This window comes from Neoarius graeffei, chromosome 13 (genome assembly GCF_027579695.1).
Source record: "Neoarius graeffei isolate fNeoGra1 chromosome 13, fNeoGra1.pri, whole genome shotgun sequence".
In the NCBI taxonomy this organism is placed as follows: Eukaryota; Metazoa; Chordata; class Actinopteri; order Siluriformes; family Ariidae; genus Neoarius; species Neoarius graeffei.
The window spans coordinates 9288176-9306901 of NC_083581.1; the positions used below are offsets into that span (position 1 = coordinate 9288176).

The 18726-nt window shown below is 43.4% G+C and overlaps 1 protein-coding gene across 7 annotated transcripts in view; it reads left to right on the top strand.

Annotated features, from left to right (window-relative positions):
* The window catches only part of rubcnl (rubicon like autophagy enhancer), a 75360-nt gene extending 58131 nt beyond the window's left edge, over positions 1 to 17229 (top strand). For 5 of the 7 annotated variants that reach the window (XM_060937217.1, XM_060937216.1, XM_060937218.1 and 2 more), the window contains 3 exons: positions 442 to 595; positions 14794 to 14884; positions 16900 to 17229. In XM_060937217.1, the coding sequence (XP_060793200.1) occupies positions 442 to 595; positions 14794 to 14884; positions 16900 to 16991 (337 nt within the window). In that variant the 3' untranslated portion in view covers positions 16992 to 17229. Of the gene's footprint in view, positions 1 to 84; positions 596 to 14793; positions 14885 to 16899 lie in introns of those variants that run through there. The other 2 variants (XM_060937221.1, XM_060937220.1) reach the window with 2 other exon arrangements.
* Positions 17230 to 18726: the final 1497 nt, after the last annotated feature.

Sequence of the window (18726 nt, forward strand, 5' to 3'; positions counted from 1 at the left end):
CTGTTTCAGACTATGCTGCTGTTCTTCTGTGTATTCCAGTCTTATCTGTATGTCTCTAGCCCCTCATACTTTCTGTTCCTACAGAAGCTGCAGTACTGCTGTCTGTGCCACCCTATGATCAGTGTGTCCTCCTGTCTACTCTTATCAAAGTATTGTGTGTGTTTATATTTTCCTTTTCCAAGTCTTCCAGTTTTCATTTTTCAAACATTTTCTTAGTTTTCCCAACCCTAGACCTGGTTCCCGGTCTTTTTTTTGTTTTGTTTTGTTTTTTTTTGTTTTTTTTGGGGGGGGTTCCCCCTGATTTTTCTAGACTACCTTGTCTACCTATAATCTGAATCTTGCTACAGACTTCAGGCTTTATTTCTGTAACAACCTTAAATAAAGTAAGCACACCCCTCTGCCCCTGACTCTCCTGCACTCTATCATTTGTTACACATGCAGGGTCCTGACTGAGTTCCAGCAGCTTCCATCCCACCTGAGTGAGGAGCTCCACCTTTTCGCCATGGATGACCTTGTCAAGATCAAAAGAGGTCAACTTCTTACTACGACAAAGGCAGTGATGCAATCTGCAACACACCACGTGAAGACTTGTGAGGTACGTATCAAACTCAGACAGGATTAAAATTATTCACATAGATGAAAGTATGAAAGAAGCTGTAACATGCGGTGAGTTGAGACAGGATGAAACTGTGTGTGCGCGCAGCATGGTGTTTATTAGGGCTGTGGTGATTCCAAGTGGGATCATTTCACAGGTAGACAGGAAAAATAAGATTAATCCATATGCATACTGTACAAACACAAAAACACACATGGGTCAAAACCAGGAAGTATAATGAGGAACATAGAAGTAGAAAACAAGGAACGAGGAAACACGGGTAACCACATATTTACAAATGACATACAGCAACTTCACACAGAAGCAAAGAAAAAAAGACTATTAGTAGGAAAACTAGAGACGGGACCAAAATAGAAACCAGCTCCAGGAGTGAAGTGAAAAGTTGTAAAGTTATTCGGTGCCTAAGTTCTGAATTCTTGAGCTTGAACACTAGTGTTAAAGAAGACACAAGCTCAGCCCTCTGAGGCTTGGGTTCAATATATTGCTTTGTATTTTGACTATTAATATTAATATATTGTAGACAGGGGCGCCGCCAGAAATTTTGAGCCCCATGAAAGGTTAGAATTTTGGGCCCCCCAACTTTGCCCACCCTCGTCACAATTGCACTATTGTCATTATTTGACTTTTGATAGCCCATGGACCTTGAGTTTGTGACTTTGTTATTACATTTTATGTATTAACCTACCAGGGACTAGATGAAAACTGGTCAGTGACTAATTCTGGTGCATTTACAATCACAAATGAAAATTCAAGATTTTGCCACATGCCTTCTTGTGCTAGGACAATTGGTAGTGAAATGATCATTAAAAACTTCAATCCTAAAGCATTTATGGGTTGTATTGCTGCTTACCTCCTTCTCCAAAGGGAGGTTCAGTGGTTTGGTAGGGCGGAGGTCCCCCTGAGGCTGAATCTGTGCATATTTAGGGCACCCCATTAGTTATGAAACTGGTTATTAGCACTAGTTATTAGCACCAGCATAACGTAATATTTCATCTTGTTTATCACACAAGTCAGTTCAGTTATTAAAATGGAAAAAATGTCACTGTACAAACTGTAAAAGTGTTCTCTTGATAGGCTAATCCAACCACGTTCATACTGTTCATTTACCATTCGCTAATATTTTGAACACACATGTGAGCGATAGCTACCTTTCTTTGGGAAAAACTGAGTGACCAGTTGCCTGCCTCTCCGGTCCCTCTCAGCTTTCAGCTGCCTTTCTTTACGTTTTTGACAGCCACTCTTCATATTTAGCGATCATAGACTGTACGCACTCCACTGCTGGCTGGCTGGCTGCTGCACCGCGACACAGCAGCAAGTAGCGTTGCACTGATCAGCACACAGATTTAACGCATCGCGCTTCTACCAGAACTGGACCGTACCATTTCGCAAAAGGGGGAGGGTTAAATGACAATATGTTGAAGAACTCAAGAAATAGACAACCTTGTTCAATTAGCTCATTTTACCAGATGGAATATTGCATTGTTGTTATTTCAAAAGTCTTATTAAAATCATTAAAATCATATTATCAGCCCCTTAAAGGGCCCCATGGCAGTGCTGGGCCCCTAGAATTGTTCGAACCTTTCCCCCCCTGGCGGCGCCCATGATTGTAGATTATAATATATATTACACTGTGTATTATACAGTGCCTTGCAAAAGTATTCATACCCCTTGAACTTTTTCACATTTTCCCACCTTACAACCATGAACTTAAAAGTTTTTTATTGAGATTTTATGTGATAGACCAACACAGAGTAGCACATAATTGTGAAGTGAAATGAAAATGATAAATGGTCTTCAAAATTTTAAACAAATAAAAATCTGAAAAATGTGGTGTGCATTAGTATTCAGCCCCATGTCCTCTGATACCTCTAAATACAATCCAGTGCAATCAATTGCCTTCAGAAGTCATCTAATTAGTTACGGTAATAGAGTCCTACTGTGTGTAATTTACTCTCAGCATAAATACACTTGTTCTGTGAAGGCCTCAGTGGTTTGTTAGAGAACACTGAAGAACAAACAGCATCATGAAGACCAAAGAACTCACCAGACAGGTCAGGGATAAAGTTCTGGAGAAGTTTAAAGCAGGGTTAGGTTATAAAAAAATATCCCAAGCTCTGAACATCTCAAGAAGCACTGTTCAATCCATCATTCAAAAATGGAAAAAGTATGGCACAACTGCAAACCTACCAAGACATGGCCATCCACCTAAACTGACAGAGCGAGCAAGGAGAGCACTGGTCAGAGAAGCAGCCAAGAGGCCCATGATCACTCTGGAGGAGCTGCAGAAATCCACAGCTCAGGTGGGAGAATCTGTGCACAGGACAACTATAAGTTGTACACTCCACAAATCTGGCCTTTTTGGAAGAGTGGCAAGAAGAAAGCCATTGTTGAAAGACAGGCATAAGAAGCCATGTAGGGGACACAGCAAACATGTGGAAGAAGGTGCTTTGGCCAGATGAGACCAAAGTTGAACTTTTTGGCCTAAATGCAAAGCGCTATGTGTGGTGGAAAACTAACACTGCTCATCACCCTGCACACACCATCCCCATTGTGAAACATGGTGGTGGCAGCATCATGCTATGGGGATGCTTTTCTTCAGCAGGGACAGGGAAGCTGGTCAGAGTTGATGGGAAGATGGATGGAGCCAAATACAGGGCAATCCTGGAAGAAAACCTGTTGGAGGCTGCAAAAGACTTGAGACTGGGAAGGAGATTCACCTTCCTGCAAGACAATGACCCTAAACATACAGCCAGAGCTACAATGGAATGGTTTAGATCAAAGAATATTCATGTGTTAGAATGGTCCAGTCAAAGTCCAGACCTAAATCCCATTGAGCATCTGTGGCAAGACTTGAAAATTGCTGTTCACAGACGCTCTCCATCCAATCTGGCTGAGCTTGAGCTATTTTGCAAAGAAGAATGGGCAAAAATTTCAGTGTCTAGATGTGCAAAGCTGGTAGAGACATACCACAAAAGACTTGCAGCTGTAATTGCAGCAAAAGGTGGCTCTACAAAGTATTGACGCAGGGGGGCTGAATACTAATGCACATCACATTTTTCAGATTTTTATTTGTTTAAAATTTTGAAGACCATTTATCATTTTCGTTTCACTTCACAATTATGTGCTACTCTGTGTTGGTCTATCACAAAATCTCAATAAAAAAACTTTTAAGTTTGTGGTTGTAAGGTGGAAAAATGTGAAAAAGTTCAAGGGGTATGAATACTTTTGCAAGGCACTGTATATTAACAGATTAGTATATAATATTAACTCATATTTTTCACTATTAATATTTTAGCATACTTAATAATGAAAGCAAAACTGTATTTTGTGTTTCATATTTTCTTATGCACTGCTGTGAAATACTTCTCTCTCTGTTGCATGCTGGGAGTTGGGTGTGTAGAGGTGTGTGCAGGAGTTTGGTGGAGAGTGAGAATTGTTTTTTGATTTCTTTCTTTCTTTCTTTCTTTCTTTCTTTCCTTTTTACATGCGTGATCAGGTGAGTTTTTTTCTCTAGGTTTATTGCTGTTTGAGCGGTAAGTCAGGTGAAGTTTGTGGATTGTTTCGGGTGAAATGGCGTCCCCCGAGATGCCTTCTCCATCCATCCATCATGGGGTTCGGATAGTACTGCCAGATCCCGATGTGATGGTGGAGGTTTTGCTGGCTGTAGGTGAGGAGAAAGAACATGAAAATTTACTTTATGCTTCCAGGATGACTAGGACGGTGGTGGTGTTTTTGAAAGAGAAGAAACATGTCCGTGATTTGATAGAGAGAGGTGTAATTATTACATATTTGTTTACTCAAGTTTCCCCGTTATCAGTTCCCTCTACTTGTGTAGCAGTGTTGAGCATTTTTCCTTTTATTCCCAACGCACTGTTAGAAAATGAGCTGAAGAGGTTTGGTAAGTTTTCTTGCGGGTTTCAGATGGTCAGTCTGGGCTGTAAAGACCCAAAAGTGAGACATGTCCAGTCTCTGAGGAGACAGGCTTTTATGTTCCTGGACTCTCCCACTCAGATGCTGGAGGTTTCATTTAGCGTGAAATATGATGATGGTTCCTACATGGTGTATGCGAGCATGAAGTGTCTTGAGTATGGAGGTGTTGGCCATAAATGGTTTGCGTGTCCGCATAAACAGCAGGAGGTTAACGCTGTTGCTAGTGTGATGGCCTGCGATGAGGATGTTGGAGGGGAGCGGACAGTGGAACCCGCTGCTGCTGTTGGTGGGGTGGATACCTCCGCAGATACCGGTGAGCCCATTGCTGCCACTGGGAGGGCAGATGCCTTTGCGGGTATCGGTGGGCCCGTGCTGCTGTTGGGGGGTCAGATGCCTCTGAAGATACCGGTCAGCCCATTGCTGCTGCTGGGGGGAGGGGGCGGATGCCTCTGTGGGTGTCGGTGGGCCCATTGCTGCCATTGGGGGGCAAATGCCTCTGTGGGTACCGGTGGGCCATCTGGTGCTGCTGGGGGTTGGATGACTCCATGAGTACCGGTGAGCTTGTTGCTGCTGTTGGGCGGTGGATGCCTCCATGGGTACCAATAGGGCCATTGCTGCTATTGGGGGGGCGGATGCCTCTGTGGGTACCAGTGGGCCCATTGCTGCCGTTGGGGGACCTGATGCCTGCGCGGGTACTAGTGGACCATCTGGTGCCGCTGGGGGGGTGGGGGGGTGGATGCCTCAGCAGGCACCGGTGGGCCCGTTGCTGCCAATGAGGGGGCGGATGCCTCCACGGGTACCGGTGGGACCATTGCTGCTGTTGGGGGCATATGCCTCCACAGGTACTGGTGAGCCTGTTGCTGCCGTTGGGGGGGGATGCCTCCACGGGTACTGGTGAGCCCGTTGCTGCCATGGGGGGGTGGATGCCTCTGTGGGTACCGGTGGGCCTGCTGATCTTGGGCAGGTGGCCACACCTGCTGGTGTGGCACTGTGCGTGGGTGACATAGAGGTGGAGGATGTTTTAATTATTCATTGAAGAAACGTTTCCATCTTAAGCTTAAACATGTCACAGCTTTAAGGAAGTTAGCAAAGGCGAGAACTGGCAAAAGGATGAAACTATCAAAATGTTTCCATGATCTTGCATCACCAGGTGTGTTTCCTCTCTTTACTGTCTCTTTCTATTTCTGTCTCTCTCTTCTTTTCCAACTCCTCTATGCATACGCTTAGGGTGGCTTCTTTAAATATAAATGGTGACAGGGATGGACAGAAGATAGCTTTAGTTGCTGAAGTAATTCAACAGAAAAAACTTAGATGTAGTTTTTGTGCAGGAAACCCATAGTGACAGGAAAAATGAGATAGACTGGGGACTGTGGTGGCAGGGTTTACATACACTCAGCCATGGTACAACTTCGGGGGGGGGGGGGGGGGGGGCTGTTTTATTTAGAGAAAGTAGTAATGCAAAAATTTTGTCAACTTCAGACCTTGTTGAAGGAAGGTTATTGGTTGTTAGGGTGGAAGTAGAGGGGAATATTTTCTGTTTAGTTAATATATATGCACCAAATGAAGGACCAGAAAGAATTGCTCTCTTCAGTCAACTGAGAGATGAATTAGAAAAGTTCAGTAAAAATTATCTCATCTTTGGAGGGGACTCACTGAGCTCGATATAAAATCTGGAGAGCTCATAGCCTATTCCCCACTGTAGAGACGAGTGGAGCCATCTGGCTACCATCTTACCACTTACATCACGTGTATCTGGCTTATGTGTTAAACTATTGCATCCCATCAAACTTGCCCCAAGAAAAGTATCTCCTAACTTTTTTATTTTCCTTTCATTACCTCCTTATTTTCTCAACTTTACCCACATTCCTTACATATCTTTATAGAGGAGGTGGCACGGTGGTGTAGTGGTTAGCGCTGTCGCCTCACAGCAAGAAGGTCCTGGGTTCGAGCCCCGGGGCCGGCGAGGGCCTTTCTGTGCAGAGTTTGCATGTTCTCCCCGTGTCTGTGTGGGTTTCCTCTGGGTGCTCTGGTTTCCCCCACAGTCCAAAGACATGCAGGTTAGGTTAACTGGTGACTCTAAATTGACCGTAGGTGTGAGTGTGAATGGTTGTCTGTGTCTATGTGTCAGCCCTGTGATGACCTGGTGACTTGTCCAGGGTGTACCCTGCCTTTCGCCCATAGTCAGCTGGGATAGGCTCCAGCTTGCCTGCGACCCTGTAGAAGGATAAAGCGGCTAGAGATAATGAGATGAGATCTTTATAGATCTCCCCTTCACTGTTTTTTTCCAGTCCAGTCTCTGATCATTTTTTTTAACAGCTCTTTTACTACTATAACAGGGCTCGACGTTAATGCTTATCCGCTTGTCCGGGACAAGTGATACTTTATGTCAGACAAGTTCATCGTCTCAGTTACTTGTCCGATCGGACAAGTGCCAAAATACGCCGATATTCGAGTTACATATCAAATTTATCAGTTTATTCACATGATTTCCGAAGCATCTCACTCGACATATTGTTTTGATGAATTGCCGGATGTTTCTATTCGGAAAGGGCGATGTGCGCAATATTCCACTTGCGAACCCAGCCAGTACCTCTTCGTGTATTTGAGCTGAAAAGTAAACGGTCGTTTATGATTGGTTTTAATTGTCATATACATGGATTTGTTGACATTTCTGTTGGCAGGATCATTATTCAACTGTATATTTACGTTGAGTATGTGGTAATTTCCAAATCTTTGAATTGTTGTTGATGGTGTTCATTATATAGCCGAGTGTGTGTGGCGGGGTGTGCTGGGCTTGGAATGTGCGCCTGCATGCGTGTGGATTGACAGGGAGTGAGGTAGGAGTGGGGAAAGTTATGTATGAAATACCAAGCTGTCAAATGGCTGCTAATTAGGTTACCGGCTGTATTAATTAACTAATTAGCAATGGGAGTTTAGGAATTTGAAACATAGGGCTGTATAATTTAGATATAATTATGGATTATTTGGAATTATTAATTATCTTTTTTTTGACCATTAAATACCATACAGGAGCCACACTGAATAATTAGACAACAACAATTAATCGATGTCTGTTTTACTATATTTTTGAACTTTTGCCTCAGTATATCAAGTATTGATTACTTTTGATTTATAGATATTATGCATATGTTGTGAATTTGGAAACAAATGCAATAAAGATTGTTGGGTTACAAATAGTTTATTTGGGGGGGGGGGGGGTTTCTCAAATATTTCTTCGGACAAGTCAACTTCACATTCGGACAAGTAAATTTCCTTTCAACTTGCCCGACAGGACAAGTGGTTTCAAAAGTTAATGTAGAGCCCTGTATAATTATTTTTATGGTGCTTATTTCAGTTTTCCTCTTATACAGTGTATCTTTCTCTTTCATATATTTCTTCTTCCTTTCTATTTTTTTAAATTAATTAATTACTTTATTTTATTATTATTATTATTATTATTATTATTATTATTATTATTATTATACCAACACAAAGGCTGTACAATACTTCTTTTCTATTTCGGACAGTTGTTGAAATAGGATTATTTTCTCATGTTGTTTGCCATTTTCACTTCATTCTCACAGTCATATCTTAGCAGTATTTATTGGCCACATAATTCACTGTCATTTTATACATAAATTATTCAATTTTGATGCTTTTTCTTTTGAAGACCATGCAGTGTTTAGCACATGGGGTAACCTTTAACGTGGTAAACAAATGCAATGAGAAATACAATGTCCAACAGTATGGATGCCGGATGCACCATCTTGCCAAATGCTTCAATGAGACTGTGGGCCCACACTCCACAAGCAGTTAACAAAACTCACCTTGCATAGGCATGAATGATTTCCTTTTCCAATGCATACATCATTCATAATTCTGATAACGGTTGCATTTGTTTGTCACTTTGTTTGCCAAGTTGTATTTCTTATTGCATTTGTTTATCACGTTAAAGGTTACCCCATTTGCTAAACACTGCATGGGTGTAAAAAGAAAATAGGTACCATATGGGTACATGTGGCTACTGCTTATAAATAAAATTGTTTTCTGATACCATGTGGGCGGCACGGTGGTGTAGTGGTTAGCGCTGTCGCCTCACAGCAAGAAGGTCCGGGTTCGAGGCCAGTGGCTGGCGAGGGCCTTTCTGTGCGGAGTTTGCATGTTCTCTGCGTGGGTTTCCTCCGGGTGCTCCGGTTTCCCCCACAGTCCAAAAACATGCAGGTTAGGTTAACTGGTGACTCTAAATTGACCGTGAATGTGAATGGTTGTCTGTGTCTATGTGTCAGCCCTGTGATGACCTGGCGACTTGTCCAGGGTGAACCCTGCCTTTCGCCTGTAGTCAGCTGGGATAGGCTCCAGCTTGCTTGTGACCCTGTAGAACAGGATAAAGCGGCTAGAGATGATGAGATGATACCATGTCCATACAGTAAATATAGCATATATATTTACTCTATAAGGCAGTAGCCCCAAAAATGAGCAATTTAAAAATCACAGAAGTAAAATATACCAAGTGTCTGTACTTTATATTATTCTACGCTTACCTCTTACAGTTTTCGAAACTGAAACCTCCGAATCGAGGCTGACATACACATGCTGTCACCATGCCCGAAACTCTTATTTGCCGGAAAAGGCCTGGCGCTAGAGCTCAGTGGTCTCAATATTCTTTCCGATAACTTCCTGTAACAACTCAGAAGTGCGTCACATCTACAACCCCGATTCCAAAAAAGTTGGGACAAAATACAAATTGTAAATAAAAACGGAATGCAATAATTTACAAATCTCAAAAACTGATATTGTATTCACAATAGAACATAGACAACATATCAAATGTCGAAAGTGAGACATTTTGAAATTTCATGCCAAATATTGGCTCATTTGAAATTTCATGACAGCAACACATTTCAAAAAAGTTGGGACAGGGGCAATAAGAGGCTGGAAAAGTTAAAGGTACAAAAAAGGAACAGCTGGAGGACCAAATTGCAACTCATTAGGTCAATTGGCAATAGGTCATTAACATGACTGGGTATAAAAAGAGCATCTTGGAGTGGCAGCAGCTCTCAGAAGTAAAGATGGGAAGAGGATCACCAATCCCCCTAATTCTGCGCCGACAAATAGTGGAGCAATATCAGAAAGGAGTTCGACAGTGTAAAATTGCAAAGAGTTTGAACATATCATCATCTACAGTGCATAATATCATCAAAAGATTCAGGGAATCTGGAAGAATCTCTGTGCATAAGGGTCAAGGCCAGAAAACCATACTGGGTGCCCGTGATCTTCGGGCCCTTAGACGGCACTGCATCACATACAGGCATGCTTCTGTATTGGAAATCACAAAATGGGCTCAGGAATATTTCCAGAGAACATTATCTGTGAACACAATTCACCGTGCCATCCGCCGTTGCCAGCTAAAACTCTATAGTTCAAAGAAGAAGCCGTATCTAAACATGATCCAGAAGCGCAGACGTCTTCTCTGGGCCAAGGTTCATTTAAAATGGACTGTGGCAAAGTGGAAAACTGTTCTGTGGTCAGACGAATCAAAATTTGAAGTTCTTTATGGAAATCAGGGACGCCGTGTCATTCGGACTAAAGAGGAGAAGGACGACCCAAGTTGTTATCAGCGCTCAGTTCAGAAGCCTGCATCTCTGATGGTATGGGGTCGCATTAGTGCGTGTGGCATGGGCAGCTTACACATCTGGACAGACACCATCAATGCTGAAAGGTATATCCAGGTTCTAGAGCAGCATATGCTCCCATCCAGACGACGTCTCTTTCAGGGAAGACCTTGCATTTTCCAACATGACAATGCCAAACCACATACTGCATCAATTACAGCATCATGGCTGCGTAGAAGAAGGGTCCGGGTACTGAACTGGCCAGCCTGCAGTCCAGATCTTTCACCCATAGAAAACATTTGGCGCATCATAAAACGGAAGATACGACAAAAAAGACCTAAGACAGTTGAGCAACTAGAATCCTACATTAGACAAGAATGGGTTAACATTCCTATCCCTAAACTTGAGCAACTTGTCTCCTCAGTCCCCAGACGTTTACAGACTGTTGTAAAGAGAAAAGGGGATGTCTCACAGTGGTAAACATGGCCTTGTCCCAACTTTTTTGAGATGTGTTGTTGTCATTAAATTTAAAATCACCTAATTTTTCTCTTTAAATGATACATTTTCTCAGTTTAAACATTTGATATGTCATCTATGTTCTATTCTGAATAAAATATGGAATTTTGAAACTTCCACATCATTGCATTCCATTTTTATTTACAATTTGTACTTTGTCCCAACTTTTTTGGAATTGGGGTTGTACATCACACATGGGACCACTGGCCGAAGAAGGAGAGGAAAGGGGGACAACCTGGAGTATATTTTAAAATAGGAATGCACTTTCCCTCGGTAATAAGCATAAACATGTCTGAAAGCGATTTCTTTAGTCTGGTCCATGTATTTTGAATGGTGAACCGAATTGTATACACTCACTGGCCATTTTAATAGGGACACCTGTATGCGCATGTGCAGTGTGCCACTGTTACACTCATTCTTACATTCTTACTACATGATGACAAAGAGGCTGTAGCCACAGAAAAACATCAAAATTGAATCGTTTGTGTCTAAAATGTCAGTATGTGACCAATAAATACTGTTAAGACATGACTGTGAGAATGATGTGAAAATGGCAAATAAGATCTCATCTCATCTCTAGCCGCTTTATCCTTCTACAGGGTCGCAGGCAAGCTGGAGCCTATCCCAGCTGACTACGGGCGAAAGGCGGGGTACACCCTGGACAAGTCGCCAGGTCATCACAGGGCTGACACATAGACACAGACAACCATTCACACTCACACCTACGGTCAATTTAGAGTCACCAGTTAACCTAACCTGCATGTCTTTGGACTGTGGGGGAAACCGGAGCACCCGGAGGAAACCCACGCGGACACGGGGAGAACATGCAAACTCCACACAGAAAGGCCCTCGCCGGCCCCGGGGCTCGAACCCAGGACCCGAACCCAGGACCTTCTTGCTGTGAGGCGACAGCGCTAACCACTACACCACCGTGCCGCCCATGGCAAATAAGATGAGAAAAATAATCCTGTTTCAACAACTGTCTTAAACAGCAAGGAAGTATTGTACAGCCTTTGTGTTGGTATAATAAATAAATAAATAAATAAATAAATAAAAGAAAGGAAGAAGAAATGTCTCCCATCTCATCTCATTATCTCTAGCCACTTTATCCTGTTCTACAGGGTCACAGGCAAGCAGGAGCCTATCCCAGCTGTCTACGGGCGAAAGGCGGGGTACACCCTGGACAAGTCGCCAGGTCATCACAGGGCTGATACATAGACAACCATTCACACTCACGGTCAATTTAGAGTCACCAGTTAACCTAACCTGCATGTCTTTGGACTGTGGGGGAAACCGGAGCACCCAGAGGAAACCCACGCGGACAACACGCAAACTCCACACAGAAAGGCCCTCGCCAGCCACAGGGCTTGAACCCGGACCTTCTTGCTGTGAGGCGACAGCACTAACCACTACACCACCGTGCCACCAAGAAGAAATGTACAAAAGAGAAAGATACATTGTATAAGAGAAAAACTGAAATAATCACCATAAGAATAATTATAGTAGTAAAAGAGCCATTCAGAAAGAAAAATGATCAGAGACTTGAATGGAAAAGGAAAAAAAAACAATAACAGTGAAGGGGAGCGCTATAAAGATATGTAAGGAAATGCGGTAAAGTGGAGAAAATAAGAGGTAATGAAAGAGGAAAAAAAGTCAGGAGATACTTTTCTTCGGGCAAGTTTGATCAGATACGATAGTTTAACGCATAAGCCAAATATACGCAATGTGAGTGGTAAGATGGTGGCCAGATGGCTTCACTCTGACAAGCCTATGAGCTCTCCAGATTTTATATAGAGCTCAGTGAGGGGACTAAAATTGCACTACAGCAGACAGGCAAATGGGCGGCAGACCTCCAGTGGAGGATCGTGCACTGGACGATAGCCACAAACAGACACATAACACACCTGGATCCTGATCATGGGGAGGGTTGTTTTTACTCTTCACAGCCAGAGACACAAACACATTAATTTTTTTCAGTGTTCACATTTGGTGGCACTTTTTGATTTGTTGAGAGTACTGGTTCAGGGTTTGGAGGCATTTTTTCTTCTCAGTTGTTTATTTTTGGTCCAATGTATTCAGCAAAGAAAAGCAGAATACACTCACTGATTAATTTATTATTAGCCACTGCTAGCTGTCTATTTGGTTGAGCTTTAAAGGACCCATGGCATGGTGGTTTGTTGATGCTTTAAACGGGCTCGTGGAGGCTTCCGGATGTTATATCCGCAGCCTTTCTCGAAATGAACCCTCGGCACGTAAATATAGCCTCCTGGGAGAAAGCCCCATTTCAGCGCTTTTCCCAGTGCGTCGTTTTGCTAATGAGAAGCAGGAGGCGGGGAAGGGTAGAGGGTGGGGGCGGGCCATGGGGGGAGGGGCTTGACCAAGCTGCGCGCACACATACTCGCTGCTATCAGCGCCTGTAGCCACACTGCTAAGACAAAACCCCGTTCTCCCTCGGACTCCTTTCGTAAACTCAACGTGACACAGAGAACAAAGAGTGAGAGTGTTCGGAGTGGTAGTTTACGAACGTATAATACCCTAGGCTTGAACACGCACTCCATAACCAAAGAGGATAGAAGCAGCAACTACAGCAACATATCGCTTATCCAACAGAAGACATGCATTGCGGAGCAATAGTCAAACATAAGCTCATAAGTTACAGTCAATTTCCAGACTAAACTCAGTTTAACAGAGCATGCTGCATGCTCTTCAGTTTTGTAGCGCAAATTGCCTGGCTAACTGCAGGAAGCGGTTAGCTGCACAGCTAATGTAGCCATTGCTAGGCTAACGCACCGATTTTAAAACACGGCAAAACAACCAGTTATACACTTACTTGTTCGGTGTTTGTTGCTGATGCGGCAGGGATGCTTGGTACGGACCCAGGCTTCAGTGACAGTTGATGTGCAAAACCTGCCCTGTACTGTCCCAAGTTGTGGAAACATTCCTCAGGAAAATGCTTCTGACAAACATACACCGTCTTAGGTAGACTCGATGGCGTATTATTGAAGTAAATAAAATTAAGCCACTGCGTCTTCAGGGGCTCTCCCGTCGGCAGTGAAAACAGACTCTTTTCTGTGTTGTCACATCCATGTACAGCGCAATTTCCATGTTTCGCTCGCTTAGGTGATGCCATGTTGTTGTGTCCTCTATGGTCTCCTCACTACAACTGAGCGGGGCAATCCATACAGTGGGTGGGAATCCAGAGGGGGGGCGTGGGGATCATCTCCCTTGCTGACGTAGTAAAGGGAAGAGCTTATCAATGCGACGTTTTGACGCGCCATTCTCAAATGTTGGGCATAGTTTGGTTTACACATTATGAAATTTCTAGCCACTGGGGTGACTTAAGAAGGTCAGAGGAACTCATTTTAACGTTAAAAAACCTCAGAAAGTGAAAATTTCATGCCATGGGACCTTTAAGAATGGGTGTCAGGGTGTTGGCTGTGTGGATGCTGAGCAGGTTTTCAGAGGGCTGCTTAAAGCATGGATTAGAGTGGAACATGCTTTTTATACTTTGGTGGGTGACCTTATGACTTTCAGTGAACTGTGGGAAATGTACTGTGTACTCTTGGAACTGAGGGAGAGTTGCTGTTTTAATTTCGATCTTGTTTGTTGTTCATTTCTCTTCTTTATTTATTAGAGTAATGACTATAGTTTATTGATACCAATTGTCCTCACACTGTTAAATAAAGTTTTTTTTTTAAATCTAATAAATCTGGGCGGCACGGTGGTGTAGTGGTTAGCGCTGTCGCCTCACAGCAAGAAGGTCCTGGGTTCGAGCCCCGGGGCCGGTGAGGGCCTTTCTGTGTGGAGTTTGCATGTTCTCCCCGTGTCCGCGTGGGTTTCCTCCGGGTGCTCCGGTTTCCCCCACAGTCCAAAGACATGCAGGTTAGGTTAACTGGTGACTCTAAATTGACCGTAGGTGTGAGTGTGAATGGTTGTCTGTGTCTATGTGTCAGCCCTGTGATGACCTGGCGACTTGTCCAGGGTGTACCCCGCCTTTCGCCCGTAGTCAGCTGGGATAGGCTCCAGCTTGCCTGCGACCCTGTAGAAGGATAAAGCGGCTAGAGATAATGTGATGTGATGTGTGATCTAATAAATATCTCTCTCTCTCTCTTTCTCTAGCTGTGCCAGGCCAAAGGCTTTGTCTGTGAGTTCTGTCGTGGAAAGGATATTCTCTTCCCCTTCCAAACAGATATCTGCACACGCTGCCAAGGTGACCTCACACTGACCCCATTCACCTCACATCACTAGGCACACTGCACCATTAAACACACTTTGCACCTGGTACTTATCAGAATGAACTAACAAAGTCGTAAAATCAGCTGTCATGTACAGAAGTAGCGGTTTTCAAAATAAGTAGTTTGAACAAAGCCAGGCGGCACGGTGGTGTAGTGGTTAGCGCTGTCGCCTCACAGCAAGAAGGTCTTGGGTTTGAGCCCAGCGGTCGGCGAGGGCCTTTCTGTGTGGAGTTTGCATGTTCTCCCTGTGTCCATGTGGGTTTCCTCCGGGTGCTCTGGTTTCCCCCACAGTCCAAAGACATGCAGGTTAGGTTAACTGGTGGCTCTAAATTGACCATAGGTGTGAATGGTTGTTTGTCTCTGTGTCAGCCCTGCGATAACCTAGTGACTTGTCCAGGGTGTACCCCGCCTCTCTCCCATAGTCGGCTGGGATAGGCTCCAGCTTGCCTGCGACCCTGTAGAACAAGATAAGCAGTGATGGATGGATGAACAAAGCCATTCTTATTTTTCACCAACCATTTTTTTTTCATATTGTGTCATAATGCCTTCTGGGTAGATTCTGTTCCAACAGTCTCAGCTAACGAGCTTCACTTCAAATGATAAAGGTATCCCTCTTATAATGGTGATGAAGAGAAAGTGCTGAGATGTAATACATCAAAGGGATAATGAAACTATGGTTCTACGACTAAATCCATGGAAGTATCCTTCCATGAAATATTTGTAGATTTTCCTCATACTTATTTCCTAGTAGTAGTAATAACATGGTTTGTGTATGCCATGTCACATGTATTGACTTAAAAAGAAATGAATACTGGGTCAGGCATCACTTTACCCTCAAAACAGCCTCAGTTCTTCATGGCATGGATTCCACAAGATATTGGAAATGTTGACATGATCACATCACGCATGCAGAGTTTTCAGGCGCACTTTCATGCTGTGAGTCTCCCGTTGTACCACATCCCAAAGGTGTTCTACTGGATTCAGATCCAGTGACTGGGAAGGCCACTGAAGAACACTGAACCCACTGTCATGCTCATGAAACCAGTTTGAGACGTTTGCTTTGTGACATGGTGCCTAATTCTGCTGGAAGTAGATAACAGAAGATGGTAATCTCTGAACATGAAGTGATGCACATGATCAGGAACAATACTCAAATGCACTGTGGCATTCAAGCCATGATTGATTTGTACTAATGGCCCAGAGTGTGTCAAGAAAACATTCCCCAAACCATTACACCACCTCAACTAGCCTGGGATGTTGACACAAGGTCGGTTGGGTCCATTGATTCATGCTGTTGGTGCCAAGTTCTGACTCTACCATCTACGTTTTCCCAGTCTTCATCGGTCCAGTTTTAGTGATTCTGTGACCACTGCAGCTTCAGCTTTCTGTTCTTGATTGACAGAAAAGGAACCTGATATGGTTTTCTGATGTTAAGAGCATCCTACTTTCTGCTACATTCTGAGATTCTTTTCTGCTCACCACAATTGTACAGAGTGGTTATCTGAGTTGCTGCAGCCTTTCTGTCAGCTCCAACCAGTCTGGTCGTGGACTGCTCCTCTGACTTCTCTCATCAACAAGGCATTTCCATCCACAGAACTTCCCCTCACTGGATGTTTTTTTCTTTATTGCACCAGTCTGAGTAAACTCTCGAGAGTGCTCTGTGTGAAAATTCTAGGAGATCAGCAGTTATAGAACTACATCTAGCACCAACAATCATGTCCCAGTTAAAATCACTGAGATCACTTTCTGATGGTTAATGTGAGCAGTACCAGAAGCTGCTGGCCTGAATCTGCATGATTTTATTCACTGCACTGCTGCCATGTGATTGGCTGATTAGATAATTGCATGAATCAGAGTAGGTGTACAGGTGTTCCTAATAAAGTGATCTGTGGGTGTATTTCAGTTAAGTGGGAAATTTTGTTTCACCAAACTAATTATTTTAAATGTTCAGAAACTCATGCATTCTCTCTTTCTTTCTCTCTCTCTCTAGAGTGTAGAGCTTGTTTCCACAGTTCGTGTTTCCGAGATAAAGTGTGTCCTAAATGCATCCGACTCCAAACCAGAAGAGCTTCCATGAGATGAACTTAGGAAGTAATAATAATAAAGATTAAAGCATCATGAATTGCTGCTCATTGACTTCCAAATTTACAGCAAAAACCTCACTGAAGTTTTACTTTTGACCAGCACTGGATGCTATTATCTTCTTTTAATAACTTGGAGAAGGCCTGACATTTCATGAAACTTTTTTTCTTTTCTTTCTGTATATGACTGAATACTGTGTATTCCTACACAAAATGCCATGCATTCAAATAAAATTGTGCATTCTTGCATTTAAAAGCTGTTCTGTTGACTCATGGTGGCCTAAAACCCTTGATGTTGGTTTTAATCGGTCACACTTCTGTATGTGTGTACTGTATACATGTGTATAATGTGTATGTCTATGTGTGATGTACTGTATGTAGATGAATATGGTTCAGGAAGGTTCTGTATTGACAGTATACTGTATTATGTTTAATATACTTCGTATAACAATAGGTGGGGCGGCACGGTGGTGTAGTGGTTAGCGCTGTCGCCTCACAGCAAGAAGGTCCGGGTTCGAACCCCGTGGCTGGCGAGGGCCTTTCTGTGCGGAGTTTGCATGTTCTCCCCGTGTCCGCGTGGGTTTCCTCCGGGTGCTCCGGTTTCCCCCACAGTCCAAAGACATGCAGGTTAGGTTAACTGGTGACTCTAAATTGACCGTGAGTGTGAACGGTTGTCTGTGTCTATGTGTCAGCCCTGTGATGACCTGGCGACTTGTCCAGGGTGTACCCCGCCTTTCGCCCGTAGTCAGCTGGGATAGGCTCCAGCTTGCCTGCGACCCTGTAGAACAGGATAAAGCGGCTAGAGATAATGAGATGAGATGAACAACAGGTGGCTGGAGTGGGAAATGCTTACACTCTATCAAGTACTTCAGAACCAACCAGGTCAGTAGAACTGACAGTGTTTTACGGATTCACACACACACCTGTACTTCAGAGATATTCAGACAAACCTGTTCCAGAGTATCAGTTAATATTGAAGAGTTCAAAAGCCCTGTGAAAATGTTGACTGGCTCATCTGCTGTTTTTCTTATGAAAACAGTTACCTCTTTTGGTATATTTTGGAGTATACTCGAGCATACTTCAATGTTAAAATGTAGATATCTTGTGCAGAACTTAGTACTGTTTGGCAGGTCTGATATAATCACCAGAAAGTTGGGGTGTCCATCCCTATTGTAAGAAACAAGGAAATGCACAGTCCCTCATCCCTCTTCCCCCCCCCAAAAGCATCACCACCACTCCCACAGAATTATCACTGAGTATAGTGTAAAGATATTTATCAGTTGATCCACTACTGGGTTCATACAATCAGTATATTAAAATACAAGGGTACTTCAACAAGTTTTTTCACCCGGAAACAAGGGGCGTAACTCCCATTTTGGGGCATAACTATATTGCTGGGTTTCACGTGACATCACATCCGCCTCATTAGTTATTCAAAACTTTAGCTGGTGGTCTACCAAAGCTCAATTGACAAAGTATTTGTACGAAGAAGGTGCATTGCTTGCATGAAAAATGCCTTACGCTTGCGTTGTTTTAGGTTGTTCGAATCGATCAAACCGTGAAATTGAAAAGTTTCTTCAGGCTTCCCCGTGAACTAATAAAAAAGGGTGAATGAACACAGGATTTCACAAAAAGACTTCAAAAAGGTGGCTTTTGAAACTCTCATTGAAATCGATGGGAGCTGAGTCGAAGCATGCTCCAGTTTGCAGTGATCACTTGGTGAAAGGTTTGTATAT